The sequence below is a fragment of the Panthera leo genome, chromosome A2 (assembly GCF_018350215.1).
Source record: "Panthera leo isolate Ple1 chromosome A2, P.leo_Ple1_pat1.1, whole genome shotgun sequence".
Taxonomy (NCBI): domain Eukaryota; kingdom Metazoa; phylum Chordata; class Mammalia; order Carnivora; family Felidae; genus Panthera; species Panthera leo.
Window position 1 is genome coordinate 151,720,749 of NC_056680.1, and position 20,218 is coordinate 151,740,966.

The following is a 20,218-nucleotide window of genomic DNA, read 5'->3' on the forward strand; positions in this document are numbered from 1 at the left end:
CATTGATTGGGTTTTCTGGTGTCTGGGGCTCTCCACCTAGGAGACCATATACTCTTTCCTGACCTTACTGTAGATGACTAGTTTTAGAGCCTGGTATTCCCCTCCAAGGGACTGCCTAATAGCATAGCCAGTATTCCCAGGAAAAAATGTGTTCATAGCCCCAAATTACAAGGCATTTATTTCACAAAAAAGCAACAGATCTCAATTAGAAATCCCAACATACACAGAGAAAAGGACCAAGAACTTTAAATTAGCCAAATTATATACATATATATATATATATATATATATGTATATGTATGTATGTATATGTATATATATATGTATATGTATATATATATGTATATGTATATGTATTGTATATGTATATGTATATGTATATATTCATTCAAGGGGATAGGAAAAGATGTTAGCAATATGAAACAAGAACAAGAATACATTTTTTAAAAAAACAAGCAAAAAAACCCATGATCAGATTGAAATATCAGAATAAGGAAATCCCCAACATGAAGAAGAAAAGGACAAGAAAAATTTTTAAATATGAAAGAAAAGATAAGAGGTATAAAGGATACAATTTGAATTTCCACACAATAAGAGTCTCAGAAAAATAAAGAAAGAAGAAAAAAAAAAGAGGTAATATTTGAAGAAATAAAAAGAGATAAAGGGCATGGATTACCGAAGAGAAAAAGAGAAGATACATTACAGTGAAATTTCAGAATATCAAATATTAAGAGAAAATGTTCAAATGTCCAGACTATCGCAAACAAGCCAATAAAGAAAAAAAAAATTGGAACAAAAAAAATAAACTGAGGCGAAGACAGGGAAAGAAGAGGGAAAATGAATGGATGGGAAAAAGTAGAAAGCAAAGAGCAAGATGGGAGATTTAAACTCAGTTGTATTAATAATCACAATCTATGTAAATAGTCCAAACAACTCAGTTACAAAGTAGAGGTTGTCAGAATGGATAAAAAGCAAAACTCCAGTACATATTATATATAAGAAACCCATTTTATTTATCTTTTGAGACAGAAAGAGAGGGGGCAGTGAGGGAGAGAGGCAGAGGAAGAGAGAGATGATCCTAAGCAGGCACCAGGCTGAGCACAGAATCCAAAGGGGTGCTGGATCCCATGATTGTGAGATCATGACCTGAGTTGAAATCAAGAGTCAGATACCTAACTGAGCCACCCAGGCACCCCTAAGAAACCCATTTTAAATGAAAAGACACAAATAGGTTGGAAATAAAAGGTTAAGAAAAAAAATGAAAAGGGTAGAAAAAGACATACTCAGCTGATAGTAATCAAAAGAAAGCTAGAGTAGTTATTTTAATATCAACAAAGATTACAGAGCAAAAATTATTACCAGGGATAAAGAAGTTAGTTTAATAGGGTGCCTGGGTGGCTCAGTTGGTTAAGCGCCTGACTTCAGCTCACAAAGAAGGTCATGATCTCACGGTTCGTGGGTTTGAACCCTGCGTTGGGCTCTGTGCTAACAGCTCAGAACCTGAAACTTGCTTCAGATTCTGTGTCTCCATCTCTCTCTGCCCCTCCCCCACTCCCTCTGTGTCTCTCTCTCTGTCTCTCTGTCAAAAATAAACATTTAAAAAATTTTGTTTTATAATAATGAAAGGATCAATCCTAAACATCTATGCACCTAATAACAGAACTCCAAAATACATGACGCATAAACTAAGAGAACTGAAAAGAGAAAGAGAATAATCTACAATTATAGTCAAAGATTTCAAAACCTCTCTCTCAATAATTGAGATAGTACGTACACAGAAAATCTATAGATTAGAGGAGATTTAAATATTATCAACCAGCTTAACCTAATTGACAATTTTAAAGTACTTCACCAAAATATAACAAAATGCTATTTTTCAAGTGCACATGGAACATTTAGCAAAATAGTCCATTGTCTGAGACATAAAACAAATCTCAATACACTTAATAATATTCTTTATGCAAAGTAGGCTGTCTGATAAAATCGGAATTAAATTTGAAGTCAATAACAAAAATATATCTGAAAACTCATCAAATATTTTGAAACTAAGAAGCATACATGTAAATAATCTGTAGGACAAAAAATAAAATCTGTATCAATATATGTATGTTAGCAATGTTCAAGTGGAAATTAAGTTTTTAGAAATTTAATTATGAAGTATTTAATAATTAAGTGAATATAAAAATATTAAGTATTTAGAGATAAATTTAACAAAATCAGTGCAAGACTTACACAGTAAAAACTACAATGCATTACTGAGCAGCTTTTTTATAAATCATCTCTATACCCAAAGTGGGGCTTGAACTCACAACCTCAAGATCATGAGTCACATGCTCTACCAACTGAGACAGCCAGGCCCACTACTGAGAGAAATGTTTAATATTTTAAATAAGTTGAGAGATATATCATGTTCTTTGATAGAAGGACTGACCATAAGGATGTCTGGGTGGCACAGTTGGCTGAGCATCTGACTTTGGCTCAGGTCATGATCTCACAGTTAGTGAGTTCAAGCCCTGCATCAGGCTCTCTGCTCTCTCTGCTATCAGCACAGAGCCGGCTTTGGATCTTCTATTCCCCTTTTCTCTGTGGCCCTCCCCGACTCATGCTCTCTCTGAAAAATAAACATTTTTTAAAAAGATAAAAAAAAGATTGACTATATTAAGATGTTAATTTTCCCCAAACTGGTCGATAGATTCAATGCAATCCCAGTCAAAATCCCAAAAGAAATGGAAAAGCTGATTCCAAAATTTATAGGAAATGGCAAATAGCATAATGATAAAAGATTCATTTACCAAGAAGATATACCAGTTTTAAACACATATGTACCATTTAAAATATCTTCAAAATATATAAAGCAAAGGTTGATAAACTATAAGAAGACATTGATAAATTCTTCTAATACGGTGGGAGATTTCTAACATATTCCTTTAAGTTATTGAGAAGCCAGGAAAAACTAGACCTAATTTTATATAAGATATGTGTATGTGTCTGTGTGTGTGTCTATATATACATGTACGTATGAGACAGAGACACACACAGAGCAAGAGGAGAAAAAGATATATATATAATAATAGGAGAATATACATTTTCACACACACCAGACATTTATAAAAATGGATCAGGTCCCAAGCCACAAAGCAAACCTCAACAGCTTTCAAGAAATAAGATCATTCTTAATGCACTGGTATACATTGTGAAAATGCAAGGGGGAAGATATGGTGTACAATATTTCCCAAACAATTCCTGTCTGTCTGTCCCACTTTTTTTTTTTTTCTTCACACACGCCTATTACCATACCCAGGGACTTTCATTCTTAAATTTTTTTTTTTTTAACGTTTTTATTTATTTTTGAGACAGAGAGAGACAGAGCATGAACGGGGGAGGGTCAGAGAGAGAGGGAGACACAGAATCTGAAACAGGCTCCAGGCTCTGAGCTGTCAGCACAGAGCCCAACGTGGGGCTCAAACTCACGGACCGCGAGATCATGACCTGAGCCGAAGTCGTATGCTTAACCGACTGAGCCACCCAGGCGCCCCGGGACTTTCATTCTTAAAGAATTCATAGTCACCCTCATAGACATCTCGTTTGTTTTGAGGCTTTTTTGTTGACCCATTGGCCTTTATTCAACAGGCTTTGGAAGCTTGCAAAGATGCTGGCTTGGTGAAATCCCTTGGAGTATCCAATTTTAACCGCAGGCAGCTGGAACTCATCTTGAACAAACCAGGACTCAAACATAAGCCAGTCAGCAACCAGGTATAGTTTGACAGGATCGGTGGGAGGTGAGGAATTGGGGTGTGTGTGAGGGGTAGAGGGAGATTCCAATGTTTACTTAACAGCAAGAACCCTGATCTAGGAGTCAGAAATCTTGTGATCACTCTACATATATCTCATCAGAGGACTCTGAGCAAATCTTTTGACTTCTCTCACTATGTGTCTCTTACGAAAAGATTTTAAAGTTCAAATCCAGGCAAAGGTAACCCAAATGATTTTTTGAAGAAAAATAATGAGGGCGAGCTAGATCTGCCAGATATTAATATATACGGAGTATTTAAAATAATGTAAGATTTGTACAGAACCAACATACAAATGAGTAGAAAATAAGAAATAAACAAGCCCCAAGTGTAATAAAAACATAATGTAAAAAAAAAAAAAAAAAACATAATGCAAACTAATGGCTAAGGGATGAATTTGTCAATAAATAGTGTGGGGGGAAGGGCTAGTTCTTTGCTTCATGTCATACTCCTAGTATCTCTTTGATCAGCTGTTAAAGAAGAAAGAGGAAGTCATTTGTGAATACTACAAAACATTTTTAGTTTTCTGGAGCTATATATAGAAAATGTAACCATGAGAAAATTATAAAAGAAACTGACACATTGAACAGTATAAAATGCTAAACTCTAAAATTAGGAAAAAAAGAGCAAACAAAAATGGATAATTACATTTTTAAATGTAATAGAAAAGGGGAATCATATCCCTAATTCCTACCCCTCACCAGCACATCTTCCTGCACCCTCAAAAACAGTATTTTGTTATAAAGCGTGAAATGGGGAGCCTGGGTGGCTCAGGTGGTTGAGTGTCTGACTTCGGCTCAGGTCGTGATCTCACCGTTTGTGAGTTCGAGCCCCACATGGGCTTGCAGCTTTGGATTCTCTCTCAAAAATAAAACATTTAAAAAACAATGAAAAAGAAAAGAGGCACTAGGAACAGTAGGAACCTCTGTTATTTAAAAAATTAGATAACTAAAAGGCTGAAATGACACACACATTTCTTCTTACAAATATATAAAGAAAGATGGCGGTTTTTGACCTCAGAATGAAAAATGAGGAATTTGACAGTGTGTCTCCTCATGACAAAGAGCATGTTGGAAGATCATAGCCTATTCATGTGTTTCATGGTGTCTGAAGGCAGAGTATATCAACCCTATAGAGATAGCACAGATCAAAGTGCAGGTCTACTGGCCGGCCAGCCATTACCCTGTGCATTGAGCAGGATCACCTCTACTCCAGAGACACAAAAAAGAGCAGCTTTCAGTTCAAGATCACAATGAGCATACTGTGGGCCTCATACAGAGCGGACACATTTTATCTATGAGGGATACATACCTGGAGACCTTGCATAAGTCAAAATTCACCTATTTAAAAATTAACTTTCCCATTAGAAGAAATTTAAAGTATAATTTGCAGATTTGTCTATTTTTCCGTGGACTTTATGAACAAAGCCACATAGAATATGACCTTGCTCTCTACTAATTCTCAGAATCTGAGCATTCCAAACTTCCCTAGTACTGTCCAAGATGTCTGTGTTGACACAAAGACATGTGTCTCCCAGGCTCCATCCCTGGCTTAGTCTCTCTGAAAGTCTTCCTGGTGGGCAATTTGTCATGCAGTGTTTTCCTAGCCTAATTCAAAGGAGACCTTTGAATTAGACCTTAGCTCAGGTCTTTTAATTTTTATACACCCAATTCTAACAAATGAAGGAGGGGGAGGGGAGAAAGGAAAGATCTCCAAATTCTTCATTTTTTTCCTAACCCTACTCACTATGCCTAAGTCACAGACATCTGACTTAGGAAGCAATAAATATTTTTTGAGTGACTTAATTAATGAAAGGAAAATTCAGCATAGTTTTTTTACAGAAAGACAGAGGATGAGGTTAACATCTTCCTTCACAGCTTCTGTCCAGCTTAACTTCACCTTGTGAGATTTTGCTATCTCAAGTCCCACGCTACCAAATAGTGTTGAAAAAAAGGCCCCAGACATGTCAAGACACTGAGAAGTGACATCAGTTTTACATAGTCAACAAGAAAAAGTAAAGACCACATCTCCAGTGGCCCATCCACAAAGGGCCATAACCAGTCCCTGGCAAAGAAGGAAGCAAGTGTGCTTAGTCATCCTTCTCCTTAGAAATGACGAAGTTCCAGGGCAACACTGGCATCAAGGCCCTGTGACATCAGACACCGTCACTGCCCTTCACCGTAAACTCGGCCTCCGGTGCCAGCAGACCCAACAAGGATCATCTGCTGGCCTCAAATGACCCCACCAAGCTGCAGTGCTGATGGAGCCCTTCTGTAAAGTCTGCAGCACCAGTAATTCTAAGATTCTGGCTTGGTCCTGTCTGTCTGTATAGGTACCATTTCCATTCATTCAACAGCCATCGAGCACTGGCCTTATGCCACGCACTTTGCTAGGTTCCAGGCATGCATAAGTGACCAAAGACAGATACAGCCCTTCCTCTCGGGGCACTAGCTCTCTAGTGTGGAACAGACATCAAACAATCACAAAAGTTATTGATAGTTAGAAACTGAGATAAGTGCTCTGAAAAAAAAAGGAATATGGTTCTCTGTGTTCGTATGCACATGGATCTTAATAGCTTATCCACTCCCACCCCCACATTTCCCTCACTGGGTGTCCCGTTAGTGATATGCCCCAGGATTTTTACCTAAGAACTATCTATGCAGGGGTGCTTGGGTGGCTCAATCAGTTAAGCATCCGACTTCAGCTCAAGTCATGATCTCGTGGTTCGTGTGTTCGAGCCCCACGTCGGGCTCTGTGCTGACAGCTTAGAGCCTGGAGCCTGCTTCGGATTCCCTCTCTCTGCCCCTCACCCACTTGCACTCTCTCTCTGTCTCTGTCTCTCTGTCTCTCTCTCTCAAAAATAAACATTGAAAATTTTTAAAAGAAGAACTGTCTATGCAAACATTTATATTAAATTAGGTTATGTTATGTTATTTGAGTGTATATATTAACTCTCAAGTTTTTGTTGAGTAGATGTTTCTCGGATGTTACTTAGTGCAACTCTGTATCATCCCAAATTGCCGTTCACAGATTCAGTTCAGTCATAGACTCCATATGCACACACCTATTTGTTCTGTTTCTAACTCTAATTGCCTTATTATGTATATCTTTTGCCACAAACCATATGAAATCCTTTCTCAAAGAGTAGGTTATAAAACCATTCGATGTATATATAAACATACACACACATATTTACATACACGTATTCACATACCTGCTTCTACATTAATAGGCCAGAGACAGGCCACAGCACTGCAATCTGATTAGAAAGGAGTCCTTGTGGGGAGACCAAACTGCTGTGTTTGGAGTGAGCCGGTAGGCATGAAATGAAGGAATTCATACTTAGTTTCTAAGCAGTGAGTGACATGATGAAGTACGTATTTTGGGGAGACTGGCCTACCAATAACAGATGCAACTGGAAATGAAAAAGCAGCGAGTGATGTTGGAAGGAAACACTAAGAAGTGTGATTCCTGCCTTATTTTAGTTTCTGTGTTACTTTTTAGAATTGTTTAAGAAATGTTCCAAAGGAGAGAAAACCCACAAGTGTTTCTTGGGGTAAGGGAACAAGATAATGCCAGGGGGAAAAAAAAAAAGTATATCAAATGAGAATGGGAATAAGACCCACCACTAAGAGGCCCAGTTTTATCTTTGCAAATTCATAGGTAGCGAGCGGGTCCTTGTGCCTTCTAGAACTCAAACCAGACAGTGAAAATAATAATTAAATACTACAACTATTTTAATTCAGGCTTGGTTGATTTTAATTTAAAAAGGAAAGAAAAGCACAGGCCCAAAGTTACCAGAGGGGTTAAAAGAAACTTTGCGAAGGACTTTGTGACACAAACATTTTCAGTGCGGGACTCTTGCCAACGAGACAGTGAAGACGGATGTAGGCCTGCACTGGGTGGTGTAAGGAACTCTCGGCCAAGAGGACAAAATACATCTTCAAATTTCATTTTATGCATGCTCTACCTCTTGTGAAAATGTTCTTAGATGCTCGATAGCTACAGAGAAAAGGCTTCGGCAACACGTCACTGCTCCGTATCGAGACTCTAATCTGAACCTTGAGACTGTATTGTTGTCCTAGAAAATTGTATTTGCTGGAATGGTCACTATAAATAATTAAGTCTGTTCCGTTAAAGCTTTACACTATGATAGCGACATGAAATTGAATTCGCTCCCCGTTTATTTTAGAGTTAATCCACAGGTGGTGACCCCACTAACCACGTTGTAAGTAATCTCACCATAACGTAAACTTCCTTGTTAAGAACAATATTCAGCATTTGCCTCGTTATCCATGATGCTTTTAGATGGGTATTATTGAAGAACTTTTTAAAACTGTGTAAAACTGGATTCACTACAAGGCTTTGATTTTGTGCTCTGCCCTCCACTGCAACCATGTAGGTTGAGTGCCATCCGTATTTTACCCAGCCCAAACTCTTGAAATTTTGCCAACAACATGACATCGTCATTATCGCATATAGCCCTTTGGGGACCTCAAGGAATCCAAGCTGGTAAGTAAGGCTCTATGTCTGCTCAGGAGTGTTTCTTTTGGTGTAGAATGTGAGACTAATGTGAGTTACTTGAATGGCATGACTATTTGGCTCTGTGATGTTAAGAAAGTAACTTAACCCTCTTTGAGCCATTCTCTGTGTGTACAAATTGGAGCTAATAACCTCCCTCACAAAGGTGGGGTAAGAATTGATTCTACTGTATGTGTAAAATTGCCTAGCAGTGCCTGAAACATAGGAAATGCTCCATAAATGTTAGTTTAGGTATTATTTGACAAAGATTCTCCATGACCAGATCCTGAAATTTTTGATTTTTTTCTTTTTTTAAAATGTTTATTTTTGACACAGAGAGAGAACACGGTGCCAGAGCACACAAGCAGAGGAGGGGCCAAATCTGAAGCAGGCTCCAGGCTCCCAGCTCTCAGCACAGAGCCTGATGCAGGGCTCGAACTCACAAACCATACGATCATGACCTGAGCCAAAGTCAGACGCTTGCCAGACTGAGCCACCCAGGCGCCGCAGAGAATTGTTTGAGCTCTGTGTTCAGTGGCAGCACTTGTGCTGTGTGTGATGTGTTCAACACACTTAAGTAGAAATTTTTCTACTCGAAGATGACTCCGAGAGTTGTGCCTCTGTTTGCTCCAACAGAGCCTTCCCCTGTGTAGCTGCTTCTAACCCAGTTATCTCCGTAAGACCCACCCAAGAAGCACTATTTACCCTCTGAAAGACACAGCTCTATAAATTTACCTCTTTGTCTTTTCCTGATAAAAGCAATGCTTCGGGGTGCCTGGGTGGCTCAGTGATTAAGTCTCCAACTCTTGACTTTGGCTCAGGTCATGATCTCACAGTTTGTGAGCTTGTGCTCTGCCTCAGGCTCCACACTGGTGGTATGGAGCCTGCTTGCTATTCTCTCTCTCTCTCTCTCTCTCTCTCTCTCTCTCCCTCTGCCCCTCGCCCTGCTCACACTCTCTCTCCCAAAATAAATTTTAAAAATTAAAAAAAAAGAGCAACTCTTCACTGAGTGCTCTGCACTCCAAGAAATTGGTTACAGGTGACCCGAAGTGTCCTGGTAGGTGAACAGGTGGATAGGGAGACAGAGGAGGAGGGTGATGGACTAACCATCTGTTGTGATGACTCGAGCTAAATATGATGCATGTTTTGATTTTTTTCAAGGGTGAATGTATCATCCCCACCTTTGTTAAAGGATGAACTTCTAAACTCACTGGGGAAAAAATACAAGAAGACAGCAGCTCAAGTTGTTTTGCGTTTCAACATCCAGAGAGGAGTGGTTGTTATTCCTAAAAGCTTTAACCCTGAAAGGATCAAAGAAAACTTTCAAGTAAGAGAACTGCTTCAGTACATGTAAAACCTAGAAGGCATTTTTGTTTTGGAGTTTGGGTTTTTTTTGTTTTGCTTTTTTTGTTTTGCTTTGTTTTAGAGAACTTTCCGTTAATTTAATTAATTGTAATGCCTTCACATTTTCTTTTATACCTGCTCCCCAATCCACACTCTCTAGGTCTGAATTTAACTGTAGCTGAGTTTGAGAGAGTCCCTAATACTTCGAGGGTTTCCATGCTGCTTGTACATTACCTAGCTCCCTTACTCTTTTGTTTCCTTACCTATTGACTCTTACCTACTCACTTCTCCACCAGCACAGGATCAATAGAAGGTATAGAACTTGAAATTCCTAATAGTAAACTTTCCACCTTCTTAATGGCTCTGGTAGAAGTGAGGAACAAACTTGGAAATCATTGAAGAAGATCATTAGACTTCATGAATGTCACTTGCCTTTATTTCCTCTGTAAATACTCCATGATCAACACGGTGACTTACAGGCGAGAAAAGAGGCCACTAGACAAATGAGTGATTAGATTACCTTGCCTACTACTCAAGACTAAACTGCTAGGTAAATACAGCCATAGAAAAGTACCATGCAAAAGTAATTACTCATTAGTTAATAACTTAAGAAAGTGAGCTGCTTTTGTCTTGTTCATAATTAAAGAGGAAAATGAGATAGTATTTATCCCCTCAGATAGGAAAATAATCAGAATATCGAATATGTGGGAAAACATATTGCATATACTTGCATATACTCCTGTTAGAAACATTAATTGGCTTAAGATCTGGAGAAGCAGGATGTCACTTATCCATAGCCATCAAAATTCAAACCCACATATCCATTTGGCCCAACAATCTCGATCCTATATTTATACATACATGCATACAAACATGGATGTTTACTATTGCATGATTTATCATTTTTAAAACCTGGAGACAATCTCCAGTAGAATCTTACAAAACAAATTATAATATATTTGTATAATGAAATATATCGCCATTTTTAAATAATAGAGTGGAAATATAAATACTTCCATGGGAAGATATTCATGACAATTTATCTTCAGAGATCTTTTGCTACCCCATGACAGAATGCAACTCAAACTTACCAAAGAAAGAGAGACATGATTTATTGGGTCACAGAACTGTAAATTCCATGGATACATCAGACATGACTGGGCACAGGTATGCAAATGATTTATAAAAGGACTGAGTTCTCTCCGTTCCTCTGTACTCCCCCCACCCCTTACCTTCTCTGTCTCCACGTGGCAGCACAAACAGTCCCTGACATCTCCCGGCTAATCTATTACTCATATTCAGTGAACATGATCATAGGTAAAGGCTTCTGTGAGGGTCTCTATCCCTGATTGTCCCTTTGTGGGCCATGAGCCTCTGCCATATTAATCACTGTATCCAGTGAATAAGACACTTTGATTGCCCCCTTGGACTACATCCTGTACTGGAAATGGGTTCATGTGACAAACAGCCCTACGAGATGACAGAAGAGAAGTTCATAAAAGGAAAAAGGGGATTCTGTTACTAGCAAGAAGGGCAAAGAATGATAAACAGTTATACTACTACTCACAGTATTTTAGCACTTACCAAAGTACTTCTTACTAAAAGAGGTTGACACTGTTTTCAGCCATCTTAAAACAATAGGATATCTGCATGGCTAATGTATTGGTTTATCAAAAATTCAAACAAGTTTTAATGCACCTAAAACAAATGTTTTCATGGATTCAAAATTTTACTGTTCAGAGATTGAGAGTAGTTACTAGTAGTCTGTGCAATGGAAGGTTAAAACCTTTGGAGTTTATATCATTTTGTGAATTACTATTTTGTACTGAAAGAACTGTCATTCTCCTTAAAATTTTTATTGCAACTAATTCTGCTATATCCCATATATTTCCATAGCCCAGATAATAAGGGATTGGAGTTCAGAGGTTCACATACCACAAGAAAACATGAAAGAGATACAAATTTACAAAGAAAATGACAGCTGAATTCACAGCCAATTTCCACTCTACAGGGCTTAGACTTGCCCTACCACCACAAATTTTGCTGGGTGTTAAAACCATTATTTGACAAAATAGAAAATTATTCCCTTCTAAACTGAAAATTATGAAAGTAATTTTAGTTATTTTGCATTCAATAAAATTTACATTATAATTGCATATGTGTACTAAATGTTAGAAGAAACTGAGGTAAAATAAGCTTTAAAAAATATTGTATAAGAATAGGAAATATCCACAAAACATAAAGGGTAAAGGGAAACTTAAATATATTTACAATAAAAGAAGAAAAAGTCATAGAAATAAAAAATTGTGTAATAAAAATTAAGTAAAACCATAAACTTAAAAACTATATAAAATTAAGGGTGACAATGAAGAAAATAAAAAAGCAGGATATTTTTAACATTGAAACAACAAAAAATCAAATTATACCACCCACTATCCAGCCTGTTACCATCATCCACTGATCCCCATTCCTTGAAGGTTTTATCTCTTCATTCACTTTCCTTCTCTCCAACACTCCTTGCATCACAATTCTTCATGAATTCAACATACATAGGGATGGTCCTTCCAATAACCCTGCCTTATAGTTCTTTAATCTCCTCTCCCACAATGATCTTGCCCCATATATTTCAGCAACCAATTCCCACTGTTACTCCCTGGAAACTGCAGTTACACTAACACCTAATAGCTCCTCCATACCCCCCAAACATCCCCCTCTCTCTCCTGCATTATCTCTCTACTGCATAACTCCCATCAATATACAAACATGCTGTGACCTCAATCTTAAAAGGTAAAATCCAATCTAGACTCACTTTCCTCTCCACATATTATCCTTTTCTTTCTTCCTGTTTACAGCAAACCCCTTAAAAGAGAATTCTATTATCACAGCCTCCAAGTCCCTTTCCCCCAGTCTCCCTTAAACACATTGAAACCAAGCTTTCACCTGACCATTCCATTGAAACAGCTTGTCAAGGTCACCAGTGACCTCCTCATTGCCAGATCCAACAATCATTTTTCTGTCCTTGTCCTAGTAGATCTTTCAACATTTATACTTACAATTAACAGTTTCTTCTTCTTGAAACCTATGCCATCAGAGAAGCAGATGGAGGTGGTAGGAATATCAGGCACTCAGTTTTATAATATGAGATCCTGAAAAAGTGAGTAACAGGATAATTTGTGCCATGAAAAAAATGCAAATCAATCCACATAAACTAAAGAAAAACATTGCATTGAAATAATGGAGGGAGGAGGAATTTGGAAGTTTACCTTAAAATTAAAACTGAAAATCATGAAAGTAATTTTAGTTATTTTATATTCAACAAAATTTACATTACAACTGCATATGTGTACTAAATGTTAGAACAAACTGAGTGAATCAGGATCGATTTTTTAAAATATGCTTGACAAAATTACATGATAACAGAATGTGACATTCTTCACATTCTTCACAAAGATTTTTGCTAAGTGATCATAAAGAGAATAATTCTGGTAAAATTTCACAGAGCTTCATATGAAGATCATTAATCCTTTGGCTTTTTCTTTCAGATCATTCTTTTGACTTATCTACCAACGTAGTTTTTAACTGCATTAAATTCCTATTTGAAAGACTTTGCCTGTAGTTAGAGCAAACCTCCAAGATCGCTTTCAATGACTTCATGAAATCCTGCATCTTTGGCAAGATTTGTGACTTTGCTTTACGTTACATATTCACTGGAGTCAGAAAATGACTCACCAACACTTAAAAAGTGGGCCTAATGTTAAGCAAAAAGGAAGTTTGAGTAAGGATTTATTTTATAAGTGATTGGTCCAGTCATGACCGTTTCTATGTTATGCAAAGTTGTGATTCCTTACACAATCTCATAAACTCAATACTTGGATGATAAATAATCAAAGAAAAGCATTCCCTGAAAAGAGCACTGGGAAGTAATCCATCGGGGAAATGATTAGGTAAATCAGGTTATATCTATAACGAATGCAGTAGTTACAATCTATGTACAAAGTCAATCTATGTATTTTGACAGAATAGATAACCAAGACATATTATATGAATGAAAGAAAGTTGCATTAGTCTGCAAAAACATATGATACAATTGCATTTTGCTCTTAGTGTGTTGAATGTTTGGAAGAAATGTCTGGGATGAAGAATAGGACTGGGGTGGTAGGTAAGAAGGAGACCTTCCATTTATTTCATACATGTTCATATGCTTCTTTGGTGTTTTAATTTTTACAAAAAAGCATATATTTATGTATTATATAATTAAAACTTATAAATGTAAATTACTAAAAGTTAAGGGATAGCGAGATAAAACAATAAGTAGAAGATAATTATAATCAAAACAAATGTTAAAAATGTAAATAAGCTAAAGTTAAATATTGAAATGTAAATAAAGAACAATTATAAAACCAGAGCATAAAGTGTGCAAGCTAAAATAAAACAATGAAAATGTAATATATTTAAAAGGTAGAGGATGACATTTAAAAATGATGAGAGAAATGATTGAGTCTAAAACAAAGCAAATTAAAATTTCTTAAATGTTTACTTATTTTTGAGAGAGAGAGAGAGAGAGACAGAGCATGAGCAGAGGAGGGGCAGAGAGAGAGAGGGAGACAATGAATCCGAAGCAGGTTCCAGGTTCTGAGCTGTCAGCGTAGAGCTGGATGCTGGGCTCGAACCCACCAACCGTGAGATCATGACCTGAGCCGAAGTCTGACACTCAACTAACTGAGCCACCCAGGCACCCCAAAACAAATCAAATTAAAAGTTCAGGTGAGCAACCCGGAGGGGGAAGAGATGCGCCCAGCACCCTGGAGTTTATCGGACGGACTCTAGGCCTGAGGTACAGAAACCCATCCGTGAAGAGGAACACTTCCTGAAGGAAAATGAGATTATTTTGCAGCTGTCAGCAAGTGCTGTTGGGAGACTTACTCCTAAAACTCTGAAGCATGGTCTTTAAGAATGGCAGCATGGGCTAACTAATTCGGATGTAAATTTTAAAAAATTAAAAAAAAAAAAAAAAAAAGAATGGCAGCATGGGGGCGCCTGGGGGACTCAGTTGGTCAAGTGTCTGACTCTTGGTTGATCTCATGGTCTGTGAGTTAGAGCCTTAAGTCAGGCTCTGTGCTGACAGTGAGGGAGCCTGCTTAGATTTCTGTCTCCCTCGCTCTTGGCCCCTCCCCCGCTTATGCCCACATATGCTCTCTCTCCAAAAAATAAATAAACTTATTTTATTTTTTAATTAAAAGTTAAAAAGTACATAAGCAAATTTAGAGACTAGGGAATATTTTTAAAAACACAGCACAGAGGCCATAGTCCAGAATAGGAAGTTCAGCATAATATCCAGAAACAATAAAAAATTCTTCACTCATGGAATTTTAAGAGGTGTCCTAAACACGTGTTGTTGCAGAGCATTTGGAATGTCCCTCACCATGGCTCCATCAGGGGTATTTCTAAGACAAAGAATAGAATCCCATGTTGGGTGTGGCCCCCCAGCACCAGCCCAACTTCTTCCTCATTTGCAGACAGTCATAAATTTCTGTCTGACATAAAAGTCTTTTGGGGTGCCTGGGGGGCTCAGTTGGTTAAGTGTTCCACTCTTGATTTCGGCTCAGGTCATGATCTCACAGTTCATGAGATTGAGTCCCTTACTGGGCTCTGTGCTGACGTCACAGAGCCTGCTTGGGATTTTCTCTCTCTGCCCTCCCCTGCTCTCAAAAAAAAAAAAAAAAAAACCAAAAACAACAACAAAAAACCACACACACACACACACACAAAAGAAAAAAAAAAGCCTTAAAAAAAAATCTTTTATGTGTTTGTCACTAAATAACAGAGTTTCAACAGAAGTGAAGAACTGAAACACCTGACAGAAGTGAAAGAAACAAATTAACAATCTTTGTATCGGTTTTTAAATTTACATTCTAGTTAGTTACCATACAGTGTAATATTGGTTTCAGAAGTAGGATTTAGGGATTCCTCACTTACATACAACACCCAGTGTGTATCCCAAGTGCCCTCCTTAATCCCCATCACTCATCTAGCCCATCCCCCCCACACCTCCGTCGATCAACCCTCAGTTTGTTCTCTATAGTTAAGAGTCTGTTTCCTGATTTTCTTCCCCCCCCCCCCGGGCCCCCAGGTTCATCTGTTTTGCTGTTTTCTTTCTTAAATTTCACATGTGAGTGACATAATATGGTATATGTCTTTCTCTGACTGACTTATTTCACTTACCATAATACCCTATAGCTCCATCCATGTCATTGCAAATGGCAAGATTTCATTCTTTTTGATGGCTGAGTAATATTCCATTATACATATCTCACATTTTCTTTTTTCATTCATCAGTTGACAGACGTTTAGGCTCTTTCCATAATTTGGCTGTTGTTTTTGTTTTTTTAGGTTTTTTTGTTTTTTGGAGGTTTTTTGGCTGTTTATTAATAACACTGCTATAAACATCAAGGTGCGTGTGCCCCTTTAAATCAGTATGTTTTTATCCTTTGTATAAATACCTAGTACTGCAATTTCTGGGTCATAAGATAGTTCTATTTTTAACTTTTTGAGGAACCTCCATACTGTTTTCCGGAATGGCTGCACCAGTTTGCACTCCCCCCGACAGTGCAAGAGGGTTCCCCTTTCTTCTCATTCTCACCAACATCTGTTGTTTCCCACGTTGTTAATTTTAGTCATTCTGACAGGTGTGAGGAAATAGCTCACTGTGGTTTTGATTTGCATTTCCCTGGTGATGAGTGATGTTGAGCATCTTTTCATGTACCCGTTAGCCATCTGTATGTCTTCTTTGGAAAAAATGTCAGATCGTGTCTTCTGCCCATTTCTTAAGTGGATAACTAGTTTTTTGGGGGTGTTGAGTTCAATAAGTTCTTTACTGATTGTGGATACTAACTGTTGATCAGATAGGTCGTTTGCAAATATCTTCTCCCATTCTGTCAGCTGCCTTTTAGTTTTGTTGATTGTTTCCTTTGCTGTGCAGAAGCTTTTTATTGTGATGAGGCCCCTATAGTTTACTTTTGCTTTTGTTTCCCTTGCCTCTAGAGACATGTCTAGTAAGAAGTTACTACAGCCAGTGTCAATGGGTTTACGCCTGTGTTCTCCTTCAGGATTTTGATGGTTTCCTGTCTCACATGTAGGTCTTTCATCCATTCTGAATTTGCTTTTGTGTGCGATGTCAAGTGGTCCAGTTTTCCCAATACTGTTTGTCGAAAAGACTGTCTTTTTTCTATTGGATATTATTTTCTATTTTGTCAGATTAGTTGCCCTATAGTGTGGGTCCTTTCTGGGTTTTCTATTCTATTCCATTGACCTATATGTCTGCTTTTATGACAGTACTATACTGTCTTGATCACTACAGCTTTGTAATATAGCTTTTTTTTTTTTTTTAAGTTTTTTATTTTGAGAGAGAGAGAGCGCGGGAGGGTCAGAGAGAGAGAAGATCCCAAGCAGGCTCCACGCTGTCAGCTCAGAGCCTGACACAGGGCTTGAACCCATGAACTGCGAGATCATGATCTGAGCTGAAACCAAGAGTCAGAAGCTTAACTGGCTGAGTCACCCAGGCACCCTGTAATGTAGCTCTTAAAGTCTGGAAATGTGATGACTCCAGCTCTGCTTTTCTTTTTCAAAATTGCTTTGTCTATTTCAGGGTCTTTTGTGGTTCCATACAAATTTTAGGAATGTTTGTTCTAGTTCTATGAAAAAATGCCGATGGTATTTTGGTGGGAATTGCATTGAATGTGTAGATTGCTTTGGGTGATGTAGGGATTTTAACAATATTTATTCTTTTAATCCATTGGCATGGAATGTTTTTCCATTTCTTTGTGTCTTCATCCATTTCTTTCATCAGTGTTTTATAGTGTTCAGAGTACAGATCTTTTACCTCTTTGGGTAGGTTTATTCCTAGGTATCTTATGGTTTGGGGTGCACTTATAAATGGGATTGGTTCCTTGATTTCTTTTTGTGCTGCTCTGTTGTTGGTATTTAGAGATGCAACAGATTTCTGTACATTGATTTTGAATCCTGTGACTTTACTAAATTCACATATCGATGCTAGCAGTTTTGGGGAAGAATTTTTTGGTTTTCTATATAGAGTATCATGTCATCTGTAAAGAGTCAAAGTTTGACTCTTTCCCTGCTAATTTGGATGATTTATGTTTCTTTTCATTGTCTTATTGCTGAGGCTAGGGCTCCCAGTACTATGTCAAATAACAGTGGTGAGAGTGGACACCCTTGTCTGACTATAGGGGAAAAGCTCTCAATTTTTCCCCTTTGAGGATGATATTAGCTGTGTTTTTTTGTATATGGCTTTTATGATGTTGAGCTATGTTCCCTCTAAGCCTACTTTGTTGAGGGTTTTTATCATGAATGGATGTTGTACTTTGTCAAATGCTTTTTCTGCGTCTATTGAGAGGATCATGTGATTCATACCCTTTCTTTTATTAATGTGGTGTATCACATTGATTGATTTGCAACCACCCTTGCAGCCCAGGAATAAATCCCACTTGATCATGGTGAATAATTCTTTTAAAGATGTTCATAAATTTTTGAAGAGCTCCCATGGCTGGCCCCACTCCCTGATCCCAGGCTTGACCCATTTTCTATCTTCAAAAATATCTTTTATTTCTGTTATTTCAGATCTTTGACTTTTCTCTCACTGAAGAAGAAATGAAGGCCATCGAGGCCTTGAATAAAAATGTCCGCTTCGTGGAGATGCTCATGTGAGTTCAGGGAGACCACCCATCAAGTACTGCCCAGTGATTTTAGATTGTTCTGGGTCTATAGAAATCACAAGGGTAAAGGCCAGTGGGCAGCATGTTCTGAATATTAAACAGGTCTGGGTAAATTACATTCGCTCTAGGAACTTCCTACAAATCTATAGTTTTACTTATAAGATTTCTGGCATTTATGACATCCCATGACTTAGGTTAAGGCATAGCAGGCTAAATATCTTGAAGAGAATTAAGTCATCAAGTGTATATATGTTAAGACAACAGCAACACAAATATTCAAACCTATTTATTTTTTCCTAAATATCAAGTGATACATAACGTAGAGCAAACTTATCAACAAAAAAGAAAGAGACAGAATAGTATAGTAGAAAGAATACCATGTAAGAAACTAAAAACCTAGAGTTTTAGCTAAATGGCTGCCTATGAGATTTGGAGCTTCTAAGTCCACCTATTAGCTGATTCCCACAAGCAAAATCCTTACACTCCTTCAAAATGTTGCTAAATTCAGCTAGTCAACTGAAGTAGCCCTTTATTTTCTAAATAGTATAGGGCCTTTAAAATAACAAAACAATATAGTTCATACATATATAGTGTATGTATATACATATATATATATATATATACACACATATATATACACACATATGTTTATATATACACATTTTTTTCCTTTATTCATTAGTATTCCTCAGTAGTAATCTGTAATCTAAGTGAGCATTTAGAAAATGCTCATTAAGATAGTTCATATAGTTTGAACACTTATCTTATTGGTCCTACTATTTTTTGTGAGTCAGAAAGTACACTAACTATGCTAATATCACATTTTTTAATCAATTTCTGAATTAATACAACAGCCTCCTAATGTGAATTTTCCAGGGTAAAACATTATTCAACATCAAAAGGTACCACCTAGCCTTGGGAATAAAATAGTAAACACAAACATAGACCTAACAAATACTTATGGGTTAATTAATAGCTGTTGAAGATAAACTATTTGTATTGAATAAATATCATTAAATTAAGAAAAGACAGTAAGAGATAGTCAATCCATTGTACTGATTTTTTTTTTTACAGTTGGTGACATTATTTAGTTTGACATTTGACATATTTAATATCTAATTCCAGCTACACTGGGAAAATAACTCATCAGGAAATAACTAGAAAAATCAGCAAAGAGAAACAAACGTTAGGTTTCACTGATCATAAAAATGTACAATTTAGGGATGCTAGGCCATGATTCTTCTGTTTTTCATCCAGTTGGTCTTTGATTTGACATTGACATTAATATTTTAATTTAAAACTCACAGTACTTGGGGCACCTAGGTGGCTTAGTCAGTTAAGTATCTGACTTTTGACCTCAGCTCAGGTCTTGTTCTCACAGTCATGATTTCAAGCCCCATGTTGGGATCCATGCTAGGCATGAAGCCTACTTAAAAAAGGGTAAAATAAAAAAATGAAGCTCATAATACTTGCAGAGAAACAGAGAATTGAATCTTAGACATGGTCATGGCAGGAATATACACATGCCAGTCTTTTTTTACTGACTGTTCTGTCATTGTTATTTAAGAGATACATTCATTATCATAGAAATTTACTTCACTGATCACTTTACTAGATCTCAGACTTTTGATTCTCAGGAGGTCTAGTGAGAAGGGCAGGTAAAACCTCTGAGAAGAGAGTGACACTGATGGGTAATAGAATTTTGAGGAGAAATGTTTATGTAGATCACTGGAATAGAAGGCAGCCTGTGTCAGAACAGCAGAGGGGAGGAAAGAGTTGAGAAGGGGCACAAGAACCCATGGGCAGGCGCGCGCGCACGCACACACACACACA

At 37.4% G+C, this 20,218-nt stretch overlaps 2 protein-coding genes across 2 annotated transcripts in view; one reads left to right on the forward strand and one right to left on the reverse strand.

The window, feature by feature from the left end:
- The window catches only part of CREB3L2 (cAMP responsive element binding protein 3 like 2), a 228,908-nt gene that overhangs the window by 192,491 nt on the left and 16,199 nt on the right, over positions 1-20,218 (reverse strand). The window contains exon 2 of the mRNA XM_042925843.1: positions 12,710-12,802. The gene's annotated coding sequence lies outside the window, so the exon portion shown is untranslated. The remainder of the gene's footprint in view (positions 1-12,709; positions 12,803-20,218) is intronic.
- The window catches only part of AKR1D1 (aldo-keto reductase family 1 member D1), a 90,683-nt gene that overhangs the window by 70,168 nt on the left and 297 nt on the right, over positions 1-20,218 (forward strand). The window contains exons 6-9 of the mRNA XM_042925861.1: positions 3,631-3,753; positions 8,194-8,303; positions 9,474-9,639; positions 18,291-18,373. Of these exons, the coding sequence (XP_042781795.1) occupies positions 3,631-3,753; positions 8,194-8,303; positions 9,474-9,639; positions 18,291-18,373 (482 nt within the window). The remainder of the gene's footprint in view (positions 1-3,630; positions 3,754-8,193; positions 8,304-9,473; positions 9,640-18,290; positions 18,374-20,218) is intronic.